This window comes from Candida pseudojiufengensis (assembly GCF_024610245.1).
Source record: "Candida pseudojiufengensis strain CBS 10847 chromosome Unknown scaffold12, whole genome shotgun sequence".
Taxonomy (NCBI): domain Eukaryota; kingdom Fungi; phylum Ascomycota; class Pichiomycetes; order Serinales; family Debaryomycetaceae; genus Lodderomyces; species Lodderomyces pseudojiufengensis.
The window spans coordinates 67,928-87,051 of record NW_026261538.1 but is presented as its reverse complement, the minus strand read 5'-3'; the positions used below and the strand labels follow the sequence as shown (position 1 = coordinate 87,051).

Genomic DNA, 19,124 nt, shown 5'->3' with positions numbered 1-19,124 from the left:
AGATAAAGAAGTTCGTAAAAATTAGGTAAGAAAATAAAATAATAAAGTCATACAAATTTTTTAATCTGTTACAAAATAATAAATGAGTTCTGACTTGTTCAACATCTTGTTGAACACCTTGTAACAATACAAGCTATGAACCGATTCAATAAAATGAAAGTTAAAGAATCAATTTAGAAGCTTAGCCTTGCTCATCAAAATATTGACATAGTTTATCGGTCGGACTTAAAACTCACACGATTATTAAAACTTCGATTGGCTCTATGACAACTTTGCAAGTCTGATCGAAACTTGAGCTTTTAACCGAGAGAGTGATTATTCAACCTAGTATATGCTTCAAGTATGACAAACTAGGTTCAAACTCACAATTGTTCGGGAGTTATATCTCCTTCAAATTCATGCTCATATGTGGGGCGAGAATGATTGAATATTGTGATACGTTATCCTTAAGTGGCTTAAATTTATGAGAGGTATTTTACCGCTTAAAAAAGAAAAAGCTCATATTGGTCACGTGTAAATAAGCGTGATATTTATTTACCTTTAATTAATATTTAGGCCCAAGGCTGTAATTTCTGATCTTCCGTCAGCTGGCTTGTTTGTATGAATAATCAGAGTGATCACTGTCTTAATAATCTCCGTATTGTTTCGTCTTACGCAAATTAATCTACTTAATTTTGAAGAAATATCGTAGTTACAATTTTATATCATCTATTTTTATGCATTCCATGTATTAATAGTATATTACTGTTAGTCTATAAATTTGCCTGAATTATGAATGAATTAATTTCATCATTCTGTCTTCTATTAATCAAATCCACCAATTTGTGGTTTATCTGCTTTTTTAACAATTTTTATTGTCCATTTATATGACCATATAGTTTTACCATCTTCTTTTATTATAGATTTAGCAGGATATTCACCTCTTAAAAAAGCACCACCTGGAGTACCAGCAGGTATAAATGTAATTTCATGATAATCATTTTCATCATAAGGATTATTTACTAATGCACATTGATTCATTGCTAAATCTCTTGAATCTACTATTATTCCTGATTTTTTAACAGTTTGATGATATGATAATTTATTTAATGGTCTTTGTTTGATTTTATATCTTAAACTTAAATGATATGTACAATATTCAGGTAATATGAAATAAAGTCTTTGAGGCATTGGTTCCATATTTCTTGAAAATATTAATGCTTCATCATGACCATCTATTTTTATAGACATTGATTCAAATTTTATTAAATCATTTTCAAAATCTGCTAATATTTCTTCTCTTGTTTTTCTTCTTGGTGGTATTGTACTTGATGATAAATGTGATTTATGTTGTGTTGAATGATCAATTTGATGTTGGTGTTGATGATGGTGGTGATGATGATGATGATGTTGATGAGGATGATTCGTCATTCTATGCTTTTTTGAGTATATTTGTTGTATGTGATAGTCCAATCGACCTCAGCTTTTTGATCCTCGACAAACAAAAATTAAATGTGGATGGGATTTAACTTGAAATTTATATGGAATCAATTACATTCTGTTCAACATTTTTTTCTTTCATTCTCTTTATATTTATTTTCTTAATGCATATATAGGAGTTAATCGGAATTAAGCTAAACAATAAATAATCTTTATTATTTTATTTTAGAGTGAATCTAATAAACTATACATTTTATACTTTATACATAGACTATAAATTTATATATCGAAACCAACAACGTATTTAAATGAATTCAGTTTAGAAACTTTAATTTAATTAATTCCGTTGAAATGTTTCATATTTTGTGTTTGAATCATATGCTAAGTTTAATCTACTTTATTTCTTATTCTTTAAATCCTATACCTTCAATGATTAATAAGCTATATCATCTGAAAAGTTTCATCATTGAGCAGAGGTTTCAGTTTACGAAATATTTTATAGTTTGCAAGAATACCCAACAATTTACCATTACACATGTAAACTCATTAAAACATTTATTTTTTATCATAACATCATTAATTTATACACTCCTAGAAGACTAAACTATATATCAACTAAAATCTCTCCATAAGAACCTTTTGCAATCTCATCTTTCACTTGTTTAATTATATCTTGTTGATTTTCATTTAATTCTTCAATTTCTTCATTAGTTAAATTATTAACTGATTCTAAAAGTTTTACATGATCTATACTTAATTCTTTTAATTCAATTGGTTTTTTATTTAAAGTTAATTCAATTAATTCATGATTTGTTGTATTTGAAATTAAACCTAATTCAACTAATGCTAAAGAAAGTTGAGGAAATCTTTCTAATAATAATTTTGTTCCCTTGGGATTTTCTATACTCATAGTTTGAATTTCTTTTAATATTTGTAATGCAGAATTTGAATCAATATTTGTTAATATAGATGATATAACTTGTGAAGCATTTTGATTTGGATGAATTTGTATACCTAATGGTAATGGAGGTAATTTTATTGTTTCTGAATTTGAATTAATGTTCATATCATAATCATTTATTATTGAACATTTTAAAAATCTACCATTTGGTAATGAAGTATAATTTAAATTTCTAACTGCTGATCCTGCTGTTTCAACATCTCCATAATTTACAATAGCATATCCTTTTGATTTTCCTGTTAATTCATCAAATAATAATTTTACATCTAATACTGGTCCAACTGATTTTGCTATGTCTCTTACTTGTTCTTCCGTATAATCAAATGGGAATTTACCTAGGGATACACAAGTACTTCGTGAATTCATTTGCTTTGATGTTATCTAGTTGTATTGATTATGATTGTAAAAAGTTGATATCAAGAGAAAAAAAAAAAAAGTCAAAAACCAAAAACAAGACACATCTAAGTATTTGTTATCATCATGGAAACCAAGGAAGTTAAATCAACAATTTCCAATTTGGAGAAAGCAATAGATGATACTACTATACTAAAGTTATTAAACATATTAAATGATGAAGTTAAACCTACTGAAAAATTATTAAGAGAAACTAAAGTAGGAGTTGTTGTAAATAAATATAGAAGTAATGAAAATAATGAAATAAGTTCATTAGTTAAAAAGATGATAAAAAATTGGAGAGAAGCAGTTCAAGCTGAGAAAAACAAGTCTAAAAAGGCATCATCAACATCATCAACTGGTTCGACTCCTGTTTCATCAACTACCAATTCAAATGCAAATACACCAATTTCTTCTTCATCAATTCCTCCTAATTCATCAACTACAAAATTCAATGGTCCAAGAAATCCTAAAAATGATGGAGTAAATATTAATCATTACGATAATGATACTCGTAATGCATCAATAAGTGCATTATATACATCATTAGCAGTAGATAGAGATGATTCACCAAATCATATATTAACAATTGCAATGGAAATAGAAAGTGAAGTTTTTAAAGGAGAATATCTGAAAGTTAATGATTCATATAGAAATAAATTAAGAAGTTTTACAATGAATTTAAAAAATAAAAAAAATCCAGAATTAAGAGAAAGAATATTAACAAGACAAATTATAGCATCAAAATTTATAAAAATGTCACCCAATGAAATGGCTCCTGAATCTTTAAAAAAGGAAATTGAAAAATTACATAAACAAAATTTATTTGATGCTCAAGGTGCAACTGAAAAAAGAGCAGTTACTGATCGTTTTACTTGTGGAAAATGTAAACATAAAAAAGTAAGTTATTATCAAATGCAAACAAGATCTGCTGATGAACCTTTAACTACTTTTTGTACTTGTGAAAATTGTGGTAATAGATGGAAATTTTCATGAACTTACATTACATGTATGTGTGTAATTACAAATGGCTATTTATTTCTTTTATATCTGTATATTAATATTATTACTCCCTTTTTCATAATTTAGTAGGAAAGATTTTTAGTCATATAAGATAATAAATCAACTTTTGTAACAATTTGAACAGGTTTTAATTCTTCATCAGTTATTATAGCATTCGAATTTGTTTCAAAAAATTTATTTAACACATTTAATTTAGTATCTAATGTAATTAAATCATAATTTCTTTTTGTAAAACCAGATTCTTTATTTATTGATTTTGATTTTTCAAAATCTGCTAATTTTCTAAAATCTATTATAATTGATGATATTGAATTTGTTAATTGAATTTTTTTAGTTGATAATGATTTTAATATTTTGGATAATGTAATTAATCCAATTAATTGACCTGATTTATTAAGTACTGGTAATTGATCAAATCCATTAGTTTGTAATAAATCAAAAGTTTTCGCTACAGTATCTGATAATGTAACAGTTACAACAGGAGCTTTACCAGCTACTAAATCCTTTATAGTTTTATTAGCTAAAAAGTCTTCAGATTTATTAACATTTTCATTTTCTTCAACTGTAAAACCATTTGATTTTAACCATTCATCATCAGCAAATTTACTTAAATAAGATCTTATTGAATCTGGGAAAACAACAACTAATACATCATCTTCATTTAAATCTTTTGCAACTTCTAAAGCAGCTTGTAAAGCTGAACCAGATGATCCACCTACCAAAATACCTTCTTCTCTTATAATTCTTCTTGCTAATTTAAAAGATTCAGCATCATCAGTTTTAATCCAATGATCAACCCATTTTCTATCTAATACATCAGGAATAAAATCATAACCAATACCTTCAACTAAATAGCCTTCTGTACTTGAATTTAAATTTTCTGGTTCTGCTAATATGGACCCTTTGGGATCAGCTCCAGTAACATGAACTTTTGGATTTTTTTCTTTTAAATATTTTGACATACCAGTAATTGTACCACCAGTTCCTGCACCTGCTACTAAATGAGTGATTTTACCCTCAGTTTGTTCCCAAATTTCAAATCCTGTACCATAATAATGAGCATCAGGATTCGCAGGATTTGAATATTGATCTAATATAACAGAATTGGGGATTTCTTTCTCCAATTTTCTTGCAACTCCAATATGAGATTCTGGATCATCCCATGCAGCTTCAGTTGGAGTTCTTATAATTTCCGCACCTAAAGCTTTTAATACTGATACTTTTTCATTTGACATTTTTTCAGGTAATGTTATAATAGTTCTATAACCTTTTACTGCTCCAACTAATGCTAAACCAATACCTGTATTACCTGAAGTTGGTTCGATTAAAGTATAACCTGGTTTAATTCTACCAGTTTTTTCAGCTTCTAAAACCATATTTTTAGCAATTCTATCTTTTATTGAACCTCCAGCATTAAATAATTCTACTTTTGCATAAACTTTAGCTTTAATTCCTAATGATTGTGGAATTCTATTAAGCTTGATTAATGGAGTATTACCTATGAGATCTAAAACATCATCTTTCAATGGAGGTGGAGGAGTGTTGCTACTGGACATTGTAGTTGTTTCTTTGAATTGATTTGTGGTTATTGAAATGGTTCTATTATAAATGAAAAAAAAAAAAGTGAAATATTATCAACAGAAAAAAAGAAATGTGAAACATGTTTTGTTCCAATTTAATGTGTGGCTTACATACTTTACAAAACTACTTGAACAAGTATCTATCTATAAACTTATGATTTTACATTTAACAACGTCTAAATCTTCACCAGGTATACCTTTTGTAAAATCAAATATTTGAAAAACTCCCTTTCTATCAACTGTAAATATTTTAGACCCATCAGCCAGAAATTTAACAGCAGCAGATTCTGTAAATCTTTCAGAATTTGAAACATCACCAAGTTGTACAATAGTTTTTTTATTTGAAGAATTTGATCTTGAATTAAAATTTGTTGCAGAAACTAAAAATAATCTACCATCTTTATCTAAATATACTATACCATCACCTCTTGGAGATATTGCTGCTCTATGTAATGATGAACCAATTTCTGGAATTTTCATAATTAATTCAACTGTTTTAATTCTTGAATAATTTTCATCATCTTTATCATTACTTGTAAAAGATTTATTACTATAATCATCAATACCTGATCTTGTTGAATCTATTTGTGTTCCATCTAATCTAAACAATAATGCAGGTCTATTATATACATAACATGAAGTTACTAATATTGTATTTGTATTTATATTACCAAATTGTAAATCAGTTATACCTTCATTTGTCATCATTAATTCATCATCTGCTCTTCTATCTGAAACTGTTTCATCTTTTTTGTAAGGAACATCTGTATATACTAATTTAGGTTTTTCTAAATTTTGTAATTTTATAATAACATATCTTGATTCCCAAACAGTTCCACAAATTAAATGATTTGAAGTAGCATTAAAATTTAAAATTTTTATAGGATCTCGATAAGGAATTGTAATCATTATTGGTTCAATTGATTTTATAGAAAAATCTTCAAATATTTCAATTTTATGTAATGCAATAAATGGTTGTTCTTTATCTGAAATTTTTTCTCTTGCTGTTATAGCACAAGCTATTAATTTTTCATTTGGTGATATTGCTAAACATCTTATTGGAAAATCAGTTAAATATGTATATAATGGTTCACCCATTTGATATTTTGAATTATTATCAATATTAAAAACTCTCATTACTCCCTTTGTACCAGATATAACCAAAAAATTTTTAGTTAATTGAGAATACATTTGATCCCAAGTAGATAATCTTTTTTTTAATTCAGTAATTGAATTTTTATCTTCTGATTTATTACCAAAATCATTTCTTTTTAAAATTTCATTATCTCCTGGAATTTTCAATTGATTCATATTTGTACTTGATTCACCATATTCTCCTGATGATTTACCACTACATATTAATTTTGGTTTTATTTGTGATATATCTGTATCTTTTAAAGGTAATACATATTCATATAATTCCCATCTTTTTTCACTAACTAATACAAACCTAGTAATTTCCAAGCCTTTTTGAAAATCTATATAAGTATGTATTGATAAACTTATAGCTTTTTTTATACCTGATGAACCTAATTTTAAAGGACCTAAATTTAATTTCATTTGTTGAGTTTGGAAAGTAACTAATTTTCTATGAAATGGGAAACATTTACTAAAATTATATTCTTTTCTTTCACTAACATTTTCTAGTAGTGTTTCAAATCTAACATTACTATTATGTTTTAATGATTCAGTAGCATAATTTCTATAATTTTGAGGAGAAACAGAAGCTGAATTTGTAGATGGTGAACTTGGAAATGATGAAGTAATTGAAGTTTCTCTTTGATTTTGATTTTGAGTTTGATTTTGATTTTGATTTTTTTGATCAATTATATTTATTGGTTGTACATTTGATTTTGATTGTTCAATTTGTTCTTCTTTTGCAAATTTATGAAACAAAGTTAATAAATCCATAGATTCATTTATATTATAATGAGATGATGATTCTTCAATACCTTTAAAACTTTTTCTTGAAGAAGATCGTCTTCGCTTGTCATTTAAAATATGATATAATTCTCTTAATGGTTTAATATTAGATATAATTGAAACATTTGTTTGTTGACAATTAGGACACTTGACTAAATTTTCATTTAAAAAAATTGATTCTGATGTTAAACAACCACATGATAATACTGACGCATCATTAATAATTTTATTATATCCTGGGAATCTTAATAAATTCTCTAGATTTGATTTATCCATATACTTTGATTTTGTATCTTGGAAATATATTTTCTAAATTCAGTAAATAGAGAAAATATAATTTTTGACATTTTTTTCTCTTTCGCTTATCAATTGATAAATAAAATTTCAATTAGAGATTAGGAGAATTTACAAGATTAGAGTCTTTGCATTATAAAGGTTTTAAGTCGGGGGTTTTTCAATCAGATAGTAGAAAAGGTATCCTTGATCAGATTGTAGAAGAATTTAGGTCCACAGAAAAAGTTGTATCTAATTTTATACGTGCTAAATTAAGCTCAAATTAACCAAACAGAAAGAAAATAACGATAAGAATTGAGTTAAGTCTTGCACAGTATTGAAGTATGACTTTAGATGAATATACAAGATGGTTCAAGGTCAATCCGATCAGCCTGGATTAGACTCATTTCAACAATTCAAGTAACTGAAAATCAGAAGAGGTAAATAATGAGGACCAAATTTGATTCGTATATTGAAAACATTAAGCCTTTATATTCGATTTTTTTAAAATTTCATAATGAATGTAATCTATGTGATGAAATTTGGGTCAAATAAATTAATTCTGCTGGGTCTGGGTTAAGCATCAAAACTTAGAGCAATCCTAATGATTTAGCTCAGAAGAAAATAATTTTTATCCATCGAAATCCCAGTCAATCAGGTGAGTTTGAAAAATACATTACATCCTAAGTTTTCTACATTCCATCATGTCAAAAAATTCTTGTTGTAAAATTAACTTATTACAAACTTTAAACCGATATTATATTAATCCCGTTTCGTAAATATTCTGAAACTAGTTTACGAGGTGATTGGTAGCTTTGAATAATGAATAATGGAATGTTAAAAGTTAGGCTATGTGATAACGACACTGATAACTTTACTCATAAGATGGCAGCTGAATTTTGTTTGATCAAGTTATCATGCTTGAATGGTTTAAGTAACTGATTCATCATTTTGATAATTCTTTTAATGTAATATCAATGTTTGTCTATTTACCACATCAACAACTAGCTTCCTCATTTATAAATCTTTTGTCTTTTCGTCATCATTTGTCTTCATCTCTTTCATTCAAATTTACACTATTACCATTAAATCTAGGACTAGAAGCTCTAGATTCGAATGGAACCTCATGAATGACATCAGAATGGATAGAATCAGACATATATGCATTATCTCTATCTCTTTCTTCATGAATACTTAATAATGATGAAGATAATGCTCTATCTCCTATTCCTAAAAATCCGGGTATTACTGGTGGTGGAATTTCCGGTACATTATGATGATGAGTTTGATGTTGATGTTGTTGTTGATGAGAATGTTGAGTTGATGAAGGTGTTAAATGTAAATCTTGATTACTACCACTCAAAGGATTATTATTTCTTGGATCATCAATACCATAATCAAAAAATGACATTATTGCACTCCCTAGATTACCTACTCCTTTATATATGTTTTTAAATATTCCTCTTTCATTATCAGGTTTTTGATTATTAGTTTGAGATTCTGAATATATTGGTTTTAAAATAAGAATTGATCTTGGAGTTAGGTCTAGGTTACTTAATGAATTTGATTCTTGATCTTCGGTATAGGTGACTCTGGGTAATGTTGGTCTGTGGAATGAGTAACCTGTAGGGTATAAATAAGTTGTACTGGCAAATGAAGGCATATTACTAGTCGATGGTATAATTTCGACTTCTTCATCTAAATATTTTCTTACATCAATTAAAGTATTTGTTGATTTAAATTCTTTTTTAATAGTTGATCCATCAAATAATTTTATCGCTAGTACACAATTTTGAGAATTATTGGATTTCTTGATATTGTTATGTGTAGTGCTTGATTCTTTTATATACTTATCTTTTTCTTCTTTCAATTTACTTTTTCTTTCTCTTTGATCGGCTTTTAATAATTCCCTTAGCCTTTGTTTTTCTTTGATTTGATTTTGCTTTTGTTGTGCTACTAATTGTTTATGTTTTAATACCGATATGTCATGATCTGATAAATTTGTTGATTGCGAATTATCATTTGACAATGACTGGTTTGCAGGTTCTGACTGCGATACAGTAGTTGTTTCCTCTACTTTGTTGAATTTATTTAAAGTGATTTTGAAATTTTCTAATGTAGTATCATCGGTTATAACAGCTTCAAGTTTTCCTTGCATCACAATATAAAAACTTGGGACAATCAAACTTTTAAATATTTGCTTGAAATATTCAAATTCTGTACTATTTTCGATTAGTTTCAATAAGATGAAGTTTGTTTTTAATGTATTGACTAGTTCTTGATTTATGAATTTATTTACAAATTTATCATTTAATTCCGTATTTTCCAACAGTGAAATATATACAAACAATGGTTTATTATCCAGTAGTGTGAGTTGTACAGCCTGCTGTACTGAAGTGAGGAATAAGCCGTCTATTAGACTACCCATGGTATTATTTGAATTATAGAAATTACGTAAGTTGTTGCTATTAGGAAAAGTAAAGATAATAAACAAAATAAATTTGGTTGTAAATTAATCGATCTTTTATTTTAAATTTATTATAACTGAGCCCTCATTTTATTTTTCTATTTTTAAACTCATGATTTAATCTTACAGATAAACATGGGAAGAGACATTCACAAGAGCTGGTCGCTCATATAAGGAATGGGCATATGATTATTTTCTAGTTTCACCAACTTGATCTAGTTCCAGACCAATAATTTCAAACACACAGCTCGAACTATTCGTGGTCATCTAAAAGTTTCCTATATATCTTCAAAGCGGGGATGGACTACCAAATGAAATGTGTATATTAAGCGAATACTTTGATATGTGACAAATTTGCTAAATAATTGATGTAATGGAAGATATATATGACTGTTAATCAAGAAAGTGGAAACGTACTTTGATCAATTTCATTGACCCTGCTGATGATTCAATTAATGAGACAAATGTCTACTTTGTTTCGATCCTAGCTTTGCTTATCCGAATTAATATCTCGATTGCTGTGAGGTTATCAGGTTGCATTGCTGAAGGATGACATTGTAATACATTATGGAATGGATTATGTTTTAAATTTGGTCATTGACAAAGCAAATATCATGTATTGATTCATTAGTTCACAAAAAATTGCAGACAATATTCCACAAGACGAATTCGGGCATGAAAAATGAAAATAAACAAACAAGAAGAAAAGTAGGTAGAAAAAGTTTGGATCAAGCTTTGATTTGCACGTTGATTGGTTCAGACTGCGAAGTGAATCATGTTGAAGCCAACTTTATATCTTGTATTACCTGACTGTAGTATCCAGCAACTAGATTCGATCATGAATTTCATTGTTCAGTATAATATATAGATTGAGACCATTTTACAAATTAGTCTTTCACATGGTTACACGATCTGCGTGTTTACTTTGTATATCAGAGGGACACATTAAAGTCACCAATTTACGTGGGACGTTTGAACTAAAGCAAAGATGTTTGAAATTCAGTCAGGATTTTGTTACAGTTTCAGACTGAAAATTCAGGTCATGAGATCTAAGTTTGAAGTACCTCTTTTTACAACTTAGTGATAGTGGTATAAGGATCTTTTTAAGGAGAATTGCAGAATCGAAATTCAAACCGAGATTTAGTTACTTTCTAATTGGACTCCTAGCAAAAGTAAACCCAAAAACCAGAATAGAGAATCTTACACACGTTGTTTGACTCAAGATTTCAAAGATGATTGGAAGTCATACTTGTCAAATATAAAACTAATATTTAGGCTGAGAACAAATTTAGACGAAATGTATTTGAAACACCATATGGTAGCCAGAAAATCACGTCTAAATAACTTTTGATTTTTTAAAAAAAGTGGCAACCAATATTATTCATCACTTCCAATCAAGATAATCAAAACTCACCATTTAAATGGAGACATTTCTCAAATTACCCAAGGAGATATTATTGTTAATCTTCAGTAACATCAAAGATGAATCTACAATCAAAAAGTTATTATATATTCCAGGTTTACAATATATTGCTTTAGAACAAAAATATCCAAAATATGAAATAAATGATGATCAGAACAAGTCAATTGAAGCATTAATAGAGCTTTTTCAACTATTTAAGTTTATACCATCATTAATAATTGGGAATGTAAAACAAATCAGTCAATTAATAAATGAACCAAGTTTCAAACTAGTCAATTATGAAGTTAAGATCTTAAAGGGTACTACATTTACTGATCTAATCTCGATTCTGAAAGAAGTTCATATAGTTGGTTTGCATTTGGACCAATATTTAGATCATTGTCTTGAGAATTTTATAAACAAAAAAGTTAAACCATTCCTAACTTTTGTTCAAAGTACCTTCTTACAATCATTGACAACATCTCATTTCGATTTATTTCCAATACAATTTCCAAAATCCTTGAAGGAACTAACACTAGATAAAGGTTATAAAATCAAATTGGATATTAGTGATTTACATCATCTCGAATCATTGAAGTGCAAAAATCTCCACGAGATGAGTTCATTGGATAATATTCAGCTTCCATTGTCCATCAAAAATTTAAGACTTGACTCTTGTGATATTGAAACTTTGGGTGATCTATTCAAATACAAGAATCTAAACTTACTTCATATATCCAGCTGTCCTGAACTTTTTGACCTAATTAATACCCTGTACCCCGATTCGTTGGAAACTTTGAATTTCATCAGCAATTTCCATCCTCAAAGAATAAAGGAGGTATCACAAGAAGATCGATTTAGTTCCTCGTACTTTTCAGAATTCTGGGAGCTGCGGATTTGTGTTGGTGCTGAGTTTCGGTTCCCTCCAAATTTGAAGAATTTGAAGATTTGCGATACTATGCAGAACCTAGAAGTGGAAAATATTGAAGTTCTGAGGACACTCAATTGTTTGGAATTAGATGGGCTTGCATGTCTTATGTTAAAACAAGTTGTAGTCAGTTTACCCAAAAAAATGTCTGAAATCATCATTTCAAATTGCCTCGTTGTAGCTGAAGGTCATGTTGCTTTTCCAGAGCTAGAACGGATTAAATTTACAAACAATGACGTAATACTTTTTCCACTCTACTTAAACTTGAATCAATTAAAATCTTTGAAAGTGTTGGATATGTCAGACAATTATTCCTCATGTTTAGAGCCAGGGCCATACCGGTTTGATCCATTGGATATTTTAACAGATTTAGACGAAAATGTATGTTTTAATTCACCTACTTTGCAAAACTTGGTATTAAAAAGCTCAGTTTCATTAAAACATAGATCATATTCATCTCTTCAAGTTTCATTTCAATGTGAAAATTTGACCAAATTGAAAATGATAGGTTTAGATATCAAATCATTGGACCTTTATCAGCTTCCCAAATCATTAGAGGAATTGATCATCAATGTTTTGGAATTAAAAACCATTCAAGGAAATTTTTTTAGATTAAATAATTTAAAAAAGTTGGATTTAGAAAATAATCAAATTACTTTTTCAATTTTCAGTTCTCAACACTTCCCATCAGGGTTAACACATTTGAACCTATCGATTAATAAAATTGAAGATTTAAGTTGTTTAGTTTTAGATAATTGTATTCATTTGAAAGATTTAAAATTAAAAGAAGTAACCTCAGAACGTACACCAGAAGGTGCGATTCAATTAATGAATTCATTGCTTTATGTTGATCCTCATATTGATGCAATTTTAACAAATTATGATTCAGAAGTTATTTTTGAAATTGTTAATGGAGTTGAAAAAATTTTAATTTCAAAGTCTTTTAGTAAAAAAAGAAGAATTCGTTAGTTACTGATACAGCTATGGTTTGACTTACTATAAATGTGGTTAAGTAAATGTCTTAATTTTTAAGTCATGTGAAGAAATGTATATTAACTTTTAATAAATATCTTCAAAAGCATAAAAAAATCTATATATTCTTAAAATAATTTTGGATCAAATTCAGTTAAATCAATTTTAAAATTTTCATTACATAATTGTATTTCATTAAGTAATTGTAATTTTGAATCTTGAAATTTTGAGTTTTTTAGAATTTGATAATTTAATAAAAGTCTTTGATATTCATCTTCAATATAATTAATATGATTATTCAATTCAATTATATGATTATTTTTATTAATTATTTGATTTTTTAAATATTTATTTTCAAATTTAAATTTTGATGAATCTTTTTCTAAATATTCTATAATTTTTGTGAAATTTGGTGAATCTGAAATGGACGTGGATGATGATGATTTTACATTTTCATTTGTTTCCAATTGTGATAATTTACTAGTCAAAATTTCAACTTCATTCTTTAACGAACCAATTAATGATTGATCTGATTTTTGTAACTCTTCCCAATTTATAATTGTTGATAATTTAATTTTATTAGCTTTCGCAATTGTTTTAATTTTTTTAACTTCATTTGCATAATTTAAAGTTTGTAAACTTTCTTCATAATCTAATGGTGAAATACAAAATAACATACAAGTTTTTGAGTTACCAGATAAATTTTCTTTTAAAATATATGTTAAAATTGAATCTCTATATGGTATTATTGATTTGGATTTAGTGGACAATAAATGTATACATCTTCCTAAAACTGTTAAAGATTTATTAATTAATGAACCTTCTTTAATTCTATCACTTTGACCAAATAATTTAGTTTTTGTTAATCTTTCGGAACCAGCCAAATCAACTAATTTAATATTTGATATCATTTCTTCACTTGCTTCTCCAATACTTTCATTATCAATGCCATCGTCATTATCATTGATATTTTCAAATTTTATTTGTTTTAAAGTTAAAGTTATAATAGCATGAGATCTTGAACTTTGATCATTCATTGATGTTGTTGCAGTTGATCTTATCAAATTTCCAGAATTTAATAATTGCAAAAAATGATTATAGTCCTTAATGGTAATTTCTTTTAAATTTTCAACATATGGACCAGTTTGTGGATGTTCTCTAATTTTACATTTTGTTTGATTTTTGGGATTCAAAAGATCTTTTACTGATTCATTATATATTTCCATATATGAAAATTTTAATTCACAATGAATCTTTTGATTTATTGATAGTTCCATTTGTTTTAATATATCATTTATTAAACATGGTATTATTCCCGGTTGTGTTTGATCTCCCATCATTGTATAAGTTTTACCTGAACTTGTTTGACCATACGCTAGTAGGCATACATTATAACCTTCAAATAAATGAGTTAACAAATCAGGTCCAGTTTGTTTATAGAATTGTAAATTATCTGTATAATGTGGATCTTTTCTATTAAATGACCATATACAATCATCAAAATAAAAGGACTTTGATTCATTTGTTTTAGGATTTTGTAAGTACGTTTGTTCATTTGATGGCATTGATACTAAAGACTGAGGTATTTCATCCTGTATTTCTCTAGATAGTAAAGGTCGCACTCTAACTAGCACCTTGATATTGTTCTGCTCCTTATCCATAGCAATCGTTAGTGGGTTTTTGGATTATCAATCTGGAATTGTAGTTGATAATTTGAATATTTCAAAAATGTAAACAAACCAAAAATGGAACAAAATCAAGGATCATTCTATGCAGGTACGGTCAAATTTCATCGGACTTTTCATCAAGTCAATGATCAATGACAACTAAGATATTGGTGCTAAACCCTAATCCAAATGAGTTAGATAAAGTATTAGAGAAAGCCAATGTACAAAATTCCAAAAATGGTCCATTTGAAGCAACAATATTGGTTGGTGACGTAATACCGAAAGATAAAGATTTACCAACCACACAGCTAAAACAATCAACATATTTTGGACAAGGTTATAACGGAATATCAGATAAGATTGTAGAGTCAGAATTTGGATTAGTTGATATACAAAATGAATTGATTTATGTGAAACCTCCATTTTCAGTGATTAAACTAATATCAGGAACGACTATGTTAATATTATCAGGCCCATTAACAAGAGAATCAATTAATGAAATTTCAAAAATAAAGGTTAATATAGATTTACTATTCACTTATAAATGGCCAAAAGCTATAGCAGAACTCGAAACAATTTCACAAGTTTCTGATGAGTTAGTTGATTTAGTGGTACAACAAATTAAACCAAAATATCATTTTGCAGTAGGAACAGAAAATGGTGTGTTTCTCGAGTTGGAACCTTTTAAATGGTCAAATAATGAATTTACAAGATTCATTAGTTTGGGTCAAGAAGGAAGTGGTGGGAAATGGTTTTATGCATTTAATTTAATTAAAGATGAAGATATTGAAGAATTAAAATTTATTGAAAATCCATTCACGATGAAGAAAAGAAAATTAACTGATGATTCCAAACAAGCTATAACCAAGAAACCTAAAGTTGTTAGTCCTAGTGAATGCTTTTTCTGTGTGGGTAATCCAAAAACAGAAACACATTTAATTGTATCAGTTGGAAAACACTCTTATTTAACGGTTGCAAAAGGTCCATTAACAAGATCAAATCAAGATTTATCATTTTCAGGTCATGGAATTATAATACCAATACAACATATATCGAATATAACAGAAGAACACGAAGATATACGACAAGAAATTAATAAATTTCAATCCACTATATATCAATCTTTTGTAAAACAAAAACCATTCTTGTCGTTAATCTTTTTTGAAATTAATAGATTCAATAATATTCATCATAATATTCAATTTTTACCAATCCATGAATCACAATTGAAAAAATTTCAAAATTCATTAAATTTGAAAGCTAAAATAAACAATGAAAAATTTAAGAGAAATCAGTCGTTGGAATTTAAGGAATTCGATAATGAAGATGATCCAGAGCTACTAAAATTTAAAAATTTAGATTATATTAAGTTTACAATTTATTCCAAAAACGGGGTAAAAATTTATATAACAAAATTATTCAAAGATAAATCATTTGATTTACAATTTCCAAGAAGAGTTCTTTGTCATTTATTAAATTTACCTGATCGTTTAAAATGGGAAAATTGTCAACAACCTAAATATAAAGAAATGTCAGATTGTGAAGAATTTAAAAAATTTTATAAAGATTATGAATTTACTTAAGTAGAATCTAGTAAAGACTTTTTATACTATGTATGTAATATTATTAACATTATTGAGGGTTTTAATCTTGTTTTTTCGACTTTTCTTCTAATTCTTTCTTTTCTAGATCACATTTAATACAACCACAATCAAAAAACCATTCTTTTAATTGTAATTGTCTAGTTTCAAATGATTCATTTGAAAAATTCCCATAACTAATACATATCTCTTCGCCCTTTTCAATATCTTTCAAAGTTTCAAATTTTAAATCTTGATTAATTCTAGTTTTCAAAATATTTGGTGAACAAGAATGATTAAAAAATGAAGCTGATGGATATACAGCAAATCCTAAAAATTCTTTATCTTCCTTTTTTGAAGTTGTATTTGACCATATACCAAATGCATTCGATAAATTTTTTCCAATTATTGATCTAACATTGTTGGGAGTAATAAATGGTTGTAATCCATTGGTGCAAGTTAATTTTATAAATTTATACATATTGATATATGAATATAATAAGTAAGGATACTTTTGGTATTTTTCTATTTCAACTGATTGTAATTGATCAAATAAAATCATTTCAATTTTCATCTCAGATAGCTTCCTACTTTGATATTTATACATATTGAATAATACAGTAACAACGTATTTTATTTCTAAATATTCACTTTCATCAATTCTTGGAAGTAAAGCAGATCGTTGTGAATCTTTTAAATTTTTCAAATCTTGATCCCATTGATCTACTTTTGACCATTCGATTTCAATTTGTTTTTTTAAATCACCTTGAGGTTCTTTAAATTCTTCTTCAGGTTTTTTTAAACCTAATAAGTAATTTTTTTCAATAAGTAGTAGATTCTCTTGAAATACTCCATCTTCGTCATCCTCTTCAGCTTTAAATTGATTCAAACATAATTCAGAACAAAAATATATTGAATATGTTTCTTTACCCCAAGTTTTTGAAATCTTGTGTTTCATTATAATTCCATTATCATATTTAAAACAATGTGTACATACTTCTTTTTTGAAAGGTTTTGTAATTGTTGAACCAACAGGTTTCGAACAATAATGAATTTTAGTTCCCTTGGGAATATTTGTAGTTGCAAAACATCCTCTACCTCCATATTTTGTATCTCTAATTGTGAAATAGGGTGATAAATTGTTTAGTATTGAATCTATTTCTTCTTCATCTTCATTGTTGTTGTCTTTCAAGCTGAGTTTAGCTATAAGTTCTTCCATTTGGAATGGAATATCAAGATTGTTTAATCATATTGAATTTTCACATTCACTTAATTGACTTATTTTGTGTCTAGATTCTGAAAGTCAAGACCAAATATTTTTCAAGATCGGATCTAACGAGATTTGCACAAATTTAAAAAGCTACCAAGTACGTACTACATAATTTTATCTTTTACTCTGACTTATACCAAAATTCGTAGAGTAACATCTATTTTAAAGACTATCAACCATACTTTTTCATTTGTTTGTGACGTATTATTGATGAACAAAAAAGGAGTTTTATAAAGCCGTTGATACCCTTTCACACGAAATTTTTTTCAAAGGTAACCGAAAGATTATGGGAAACATCAATAATGAAAAATTGACAAAAGATAAAATTGAATCATTGGAATATGAAAGTATGAGGAAGCCAGTTCAAATATTGAATTTCTTGAGATTTGATTAAACTATAAAGAATAAACGATCTGCAGGAGAGAAAAATCACGAGCAAGAGCTATTGAGACAATTGACTTTACATTTTAGTTGCAATTGAATGAATAAGGCACTACTAAGTTTTCAAGTTTATATCCCTATACTATTACCGATTATTTAATCTATATATCCTAAGTCATATATTCATTAGCATCTTCGTCATTATCATCAAACTCATCACTTTTCATTCATCGTTATCCTTTCTGGTCTTTCCTTCTCTGACTTTTCAACGGCTTTGAGCAAATAAATAGAGAAAAATACTTTAATATCGTTGATAAATCAATCAAAAAATTGACTCCAACAGGGGAGTAACTCCCATGATACTTCCACCTTAACCGTCTGCTTCTATTGGTTTAACTGTTGACGAAGAATGTTCATCATCAATTACAGGAATACCATCATTATTGTGATTATCAAAATCATCTAATTAATTAACATCATCTTTATTATTAAAATCTTATCAAAAATTAAAATCATCAAAAACTAGATTTTATTTACTAAGTGTGTCTGATATTTCCAGCCTATAGTTTAGGAACAAAAATGCAAAACTAACTAAGCAAATTCCAATTACTTTGAAAAACATAGGCAAAAGTGTTCAAAAGATATTAATAGACTACATTGAATGGTCTAACATTTTAACTGACGTTAATGATGATTCTGTCAATTGTTTGAAAAATGAAGCTGAAAGAAAGGGCATGGAAATTGAAATTATTAGACCTGAATATGGTCTTGCAGCTATTGAGTTAAATAAAATATTAATGACAGCACTGCTTCAAGACCATCTTTAAGTCTAATTATTTCAAATTCCATTTTCCTTTTGTCATTTCCCTTTTTCATATTGCAAGC

The 19,124-nt window shown here is 27.5% G+C and overlaps 11 protein-coding genes across 11 annotated transcripts; 4 read left to right on the top strand and 7 right to left on the bottom strand. All coding sequences in view use genetic code 12, as the record gives it.

Annotated features, from left to right (window-relative positions):
• Window positions 1-804: 804 nt before the first annotated feature.
• KGF55_004614 (uncharacterized protein) lies at window positions 805-1,410 on the bottom strand (the record flags this gene model as incomplete). Its single annotated transcript, XM_051759537.1, has 1 exon — window positions 805-1,410. One exon carries the CDS (start codon window positions 1,408-1,410, stop codon window positions 805-807), a length of 606 nt encoding a protein of 201 aa, XP_051612574.1.
• A 613-nt stretch (window positions 1,411-2,023) lies between these two features.
• Window positions 2,024-2,746, bottom strand: KGF55_004613 (uncharacterized protein; the record flags this gene model as incomplete). Its single annotated transcript, XM_051759536.1, has 1 exon — window positions 2,024-2,746. The coding sequence occupies one exon, from the start codon at window positions 2,744-2,746 to the stop codon at window positions 2,024-2,026; it is 723 nt and encodes a 240-aa protein (XP_051612573.1).
• Window positions 2,747-2,860: 114 nt separating this feature from the next.
• Window positions 2,861-3,769, top strand: KGF55_004612 (transcription elongation factor DST1; the record flags this gene model as incomplete). Its single annotated transcript, XM_051759535.1, has 1 exon — window positions 2,861-3,769. One exon carries the CDS (start codon window positions 2,861-2,863, stop codon window positions 3,767-3,769), a length of 909 nt encoding a protein of 302 aa, XP_051612572.1.
• Window positions 3,770-3,858: 89 nt separating this feature from the next.
• CYS4 (cystathionine beta-synthase) lies at window positions 3,859-5,352 on the bottom strand (the record flags this gene model as incomplete). The annotated part of the gene is made up of 1 exon (XM_051759534.1): window positions 3,859-5,352. The coding sequence occupies one exon, from the start codon at window positions 5,350-5,352 to the stop codon at window positions 3,859-3,861; it is 1,494 nt and encodes a 497-aa protein (XP_051612571.1).
• Window positions 5,353-5,520: 168 nt separating this feature from the next.
• Window positions 5,521-7,575, bottom strand: PTR3 (Ptr3p; the record flags this gene model as incomplete). Its single annotated transcript, XM_051759533.1, has 1 exon — window positions 5,521-7,575. One exon carries the CDS (start codon window positions 7,573-7,575, stop codon window positions 5,521-5,523), a length of 2,055 nt encoding a protein of 684 aa, XP_051612570.1.
• Window positions 7,576-8,614: 1,039 nt separating this feature from the next.
• On the bottom strand, window positions 8,615-10,000 carry KGF55_004609 (uncharacterized protein; the record flags this gene model as incomplete). The annotated part of the gene is made up of 1 exon (XM_051759532.1): window positions 8,615-10,000. One exon carries the CDS (start codon window positions 9,998-10,000, stop codon window positions 8,615-8,617), a length of 1,386 nt encoding a protein of 461 aa, XP_051612569.1.
• Window positions 10,001-11,460: 1,460 nt separating this feature from the next.
• On the top strand, window positions 11,461-13,338 carry KGF55_004608 (uncharacterized protein; the record flags this gene model as incomplete). Its single annotated transcript, XM_051759531.1, has 1 exon — window positions 11,461-13,338. The coding sequence occupies one exon, from the start codon at window positions 11,461-11,463 to the stop codon at window positions 13,336-13,338; it is 1,878 nt and encodes a 625-aa protein (XP_051612568.1).
• A 131-nt stretch (window positions 13,339-13,469) lies between these two features.
• Window positions 13,470-15,002, bottom strand: KGF55_004607 (uncharacterized protein; the record flags this gene model as incomplete). The annotated part of the gene is made up of 1 exon (XM_051759530.1): window positions 13,470-15,002. One exon carries the CDS (start codon window positions 15,000-15,002, stop codon window positions 13,470-13,472), a length of 1,533 nt encoding a protein of 510 aa, XP_051612567.1.
• Window positions 15,003-15,160: 158 nt separating this feature from the next.
• Window positions 15,161-16,591, top strand: KGF55_004606 (uncharacterized protein; the record flags this gene model as incomplete). The annotated part of the gene is made up of 1 exon (XM_051759528.1): window positions 15,161-16,591. The coding sequence occupies one exon, from the start codon at window positions 15,161-15,163 to the stop codon at window positions 16,589-16,591; it is 1,431 nt and encodes a 476-aa protein (XP_051612566.1).
• Window positions 16,592-16,652: 61 nt separating this feature from the next.
• On the bottom strand, window positions 16,653-17,807 carry SET6 (Set6p; the record flags this gene model as incomplete). Its single annotated transcript, XM_051759527.1, has 1 exon — window positions 16,653-17,807. One exon carries the CDS (start codon window positions 17,805-17,807, stop codon window positions 16,653-16,655), a length of 1,155 nt encoding a protein of 384 aa, XP_051612565.1.
• Window positions 17,808-18,144: 337 nt separating this feature from the next.
• Window positions 18,145-19,066, top strand: KGF55_004604 (uncharacterized protein; the record flags this gene model as incomplete). Its single annotated transcript, XM_051759526.1, has 2 exons — window positions 18,145-18,205; window positions 18,864-19,066. The coding sequence occupies 2 exons, from the start codon at window positions 18,145-18,147 to the stop codon at window positions 19,064-19,066; spliced, it is 264 nt and encodes an 87-aa protein (XP_051612564.1).
• Window positions 19,067-19,124: the final 58 nt, after the last annotated feature.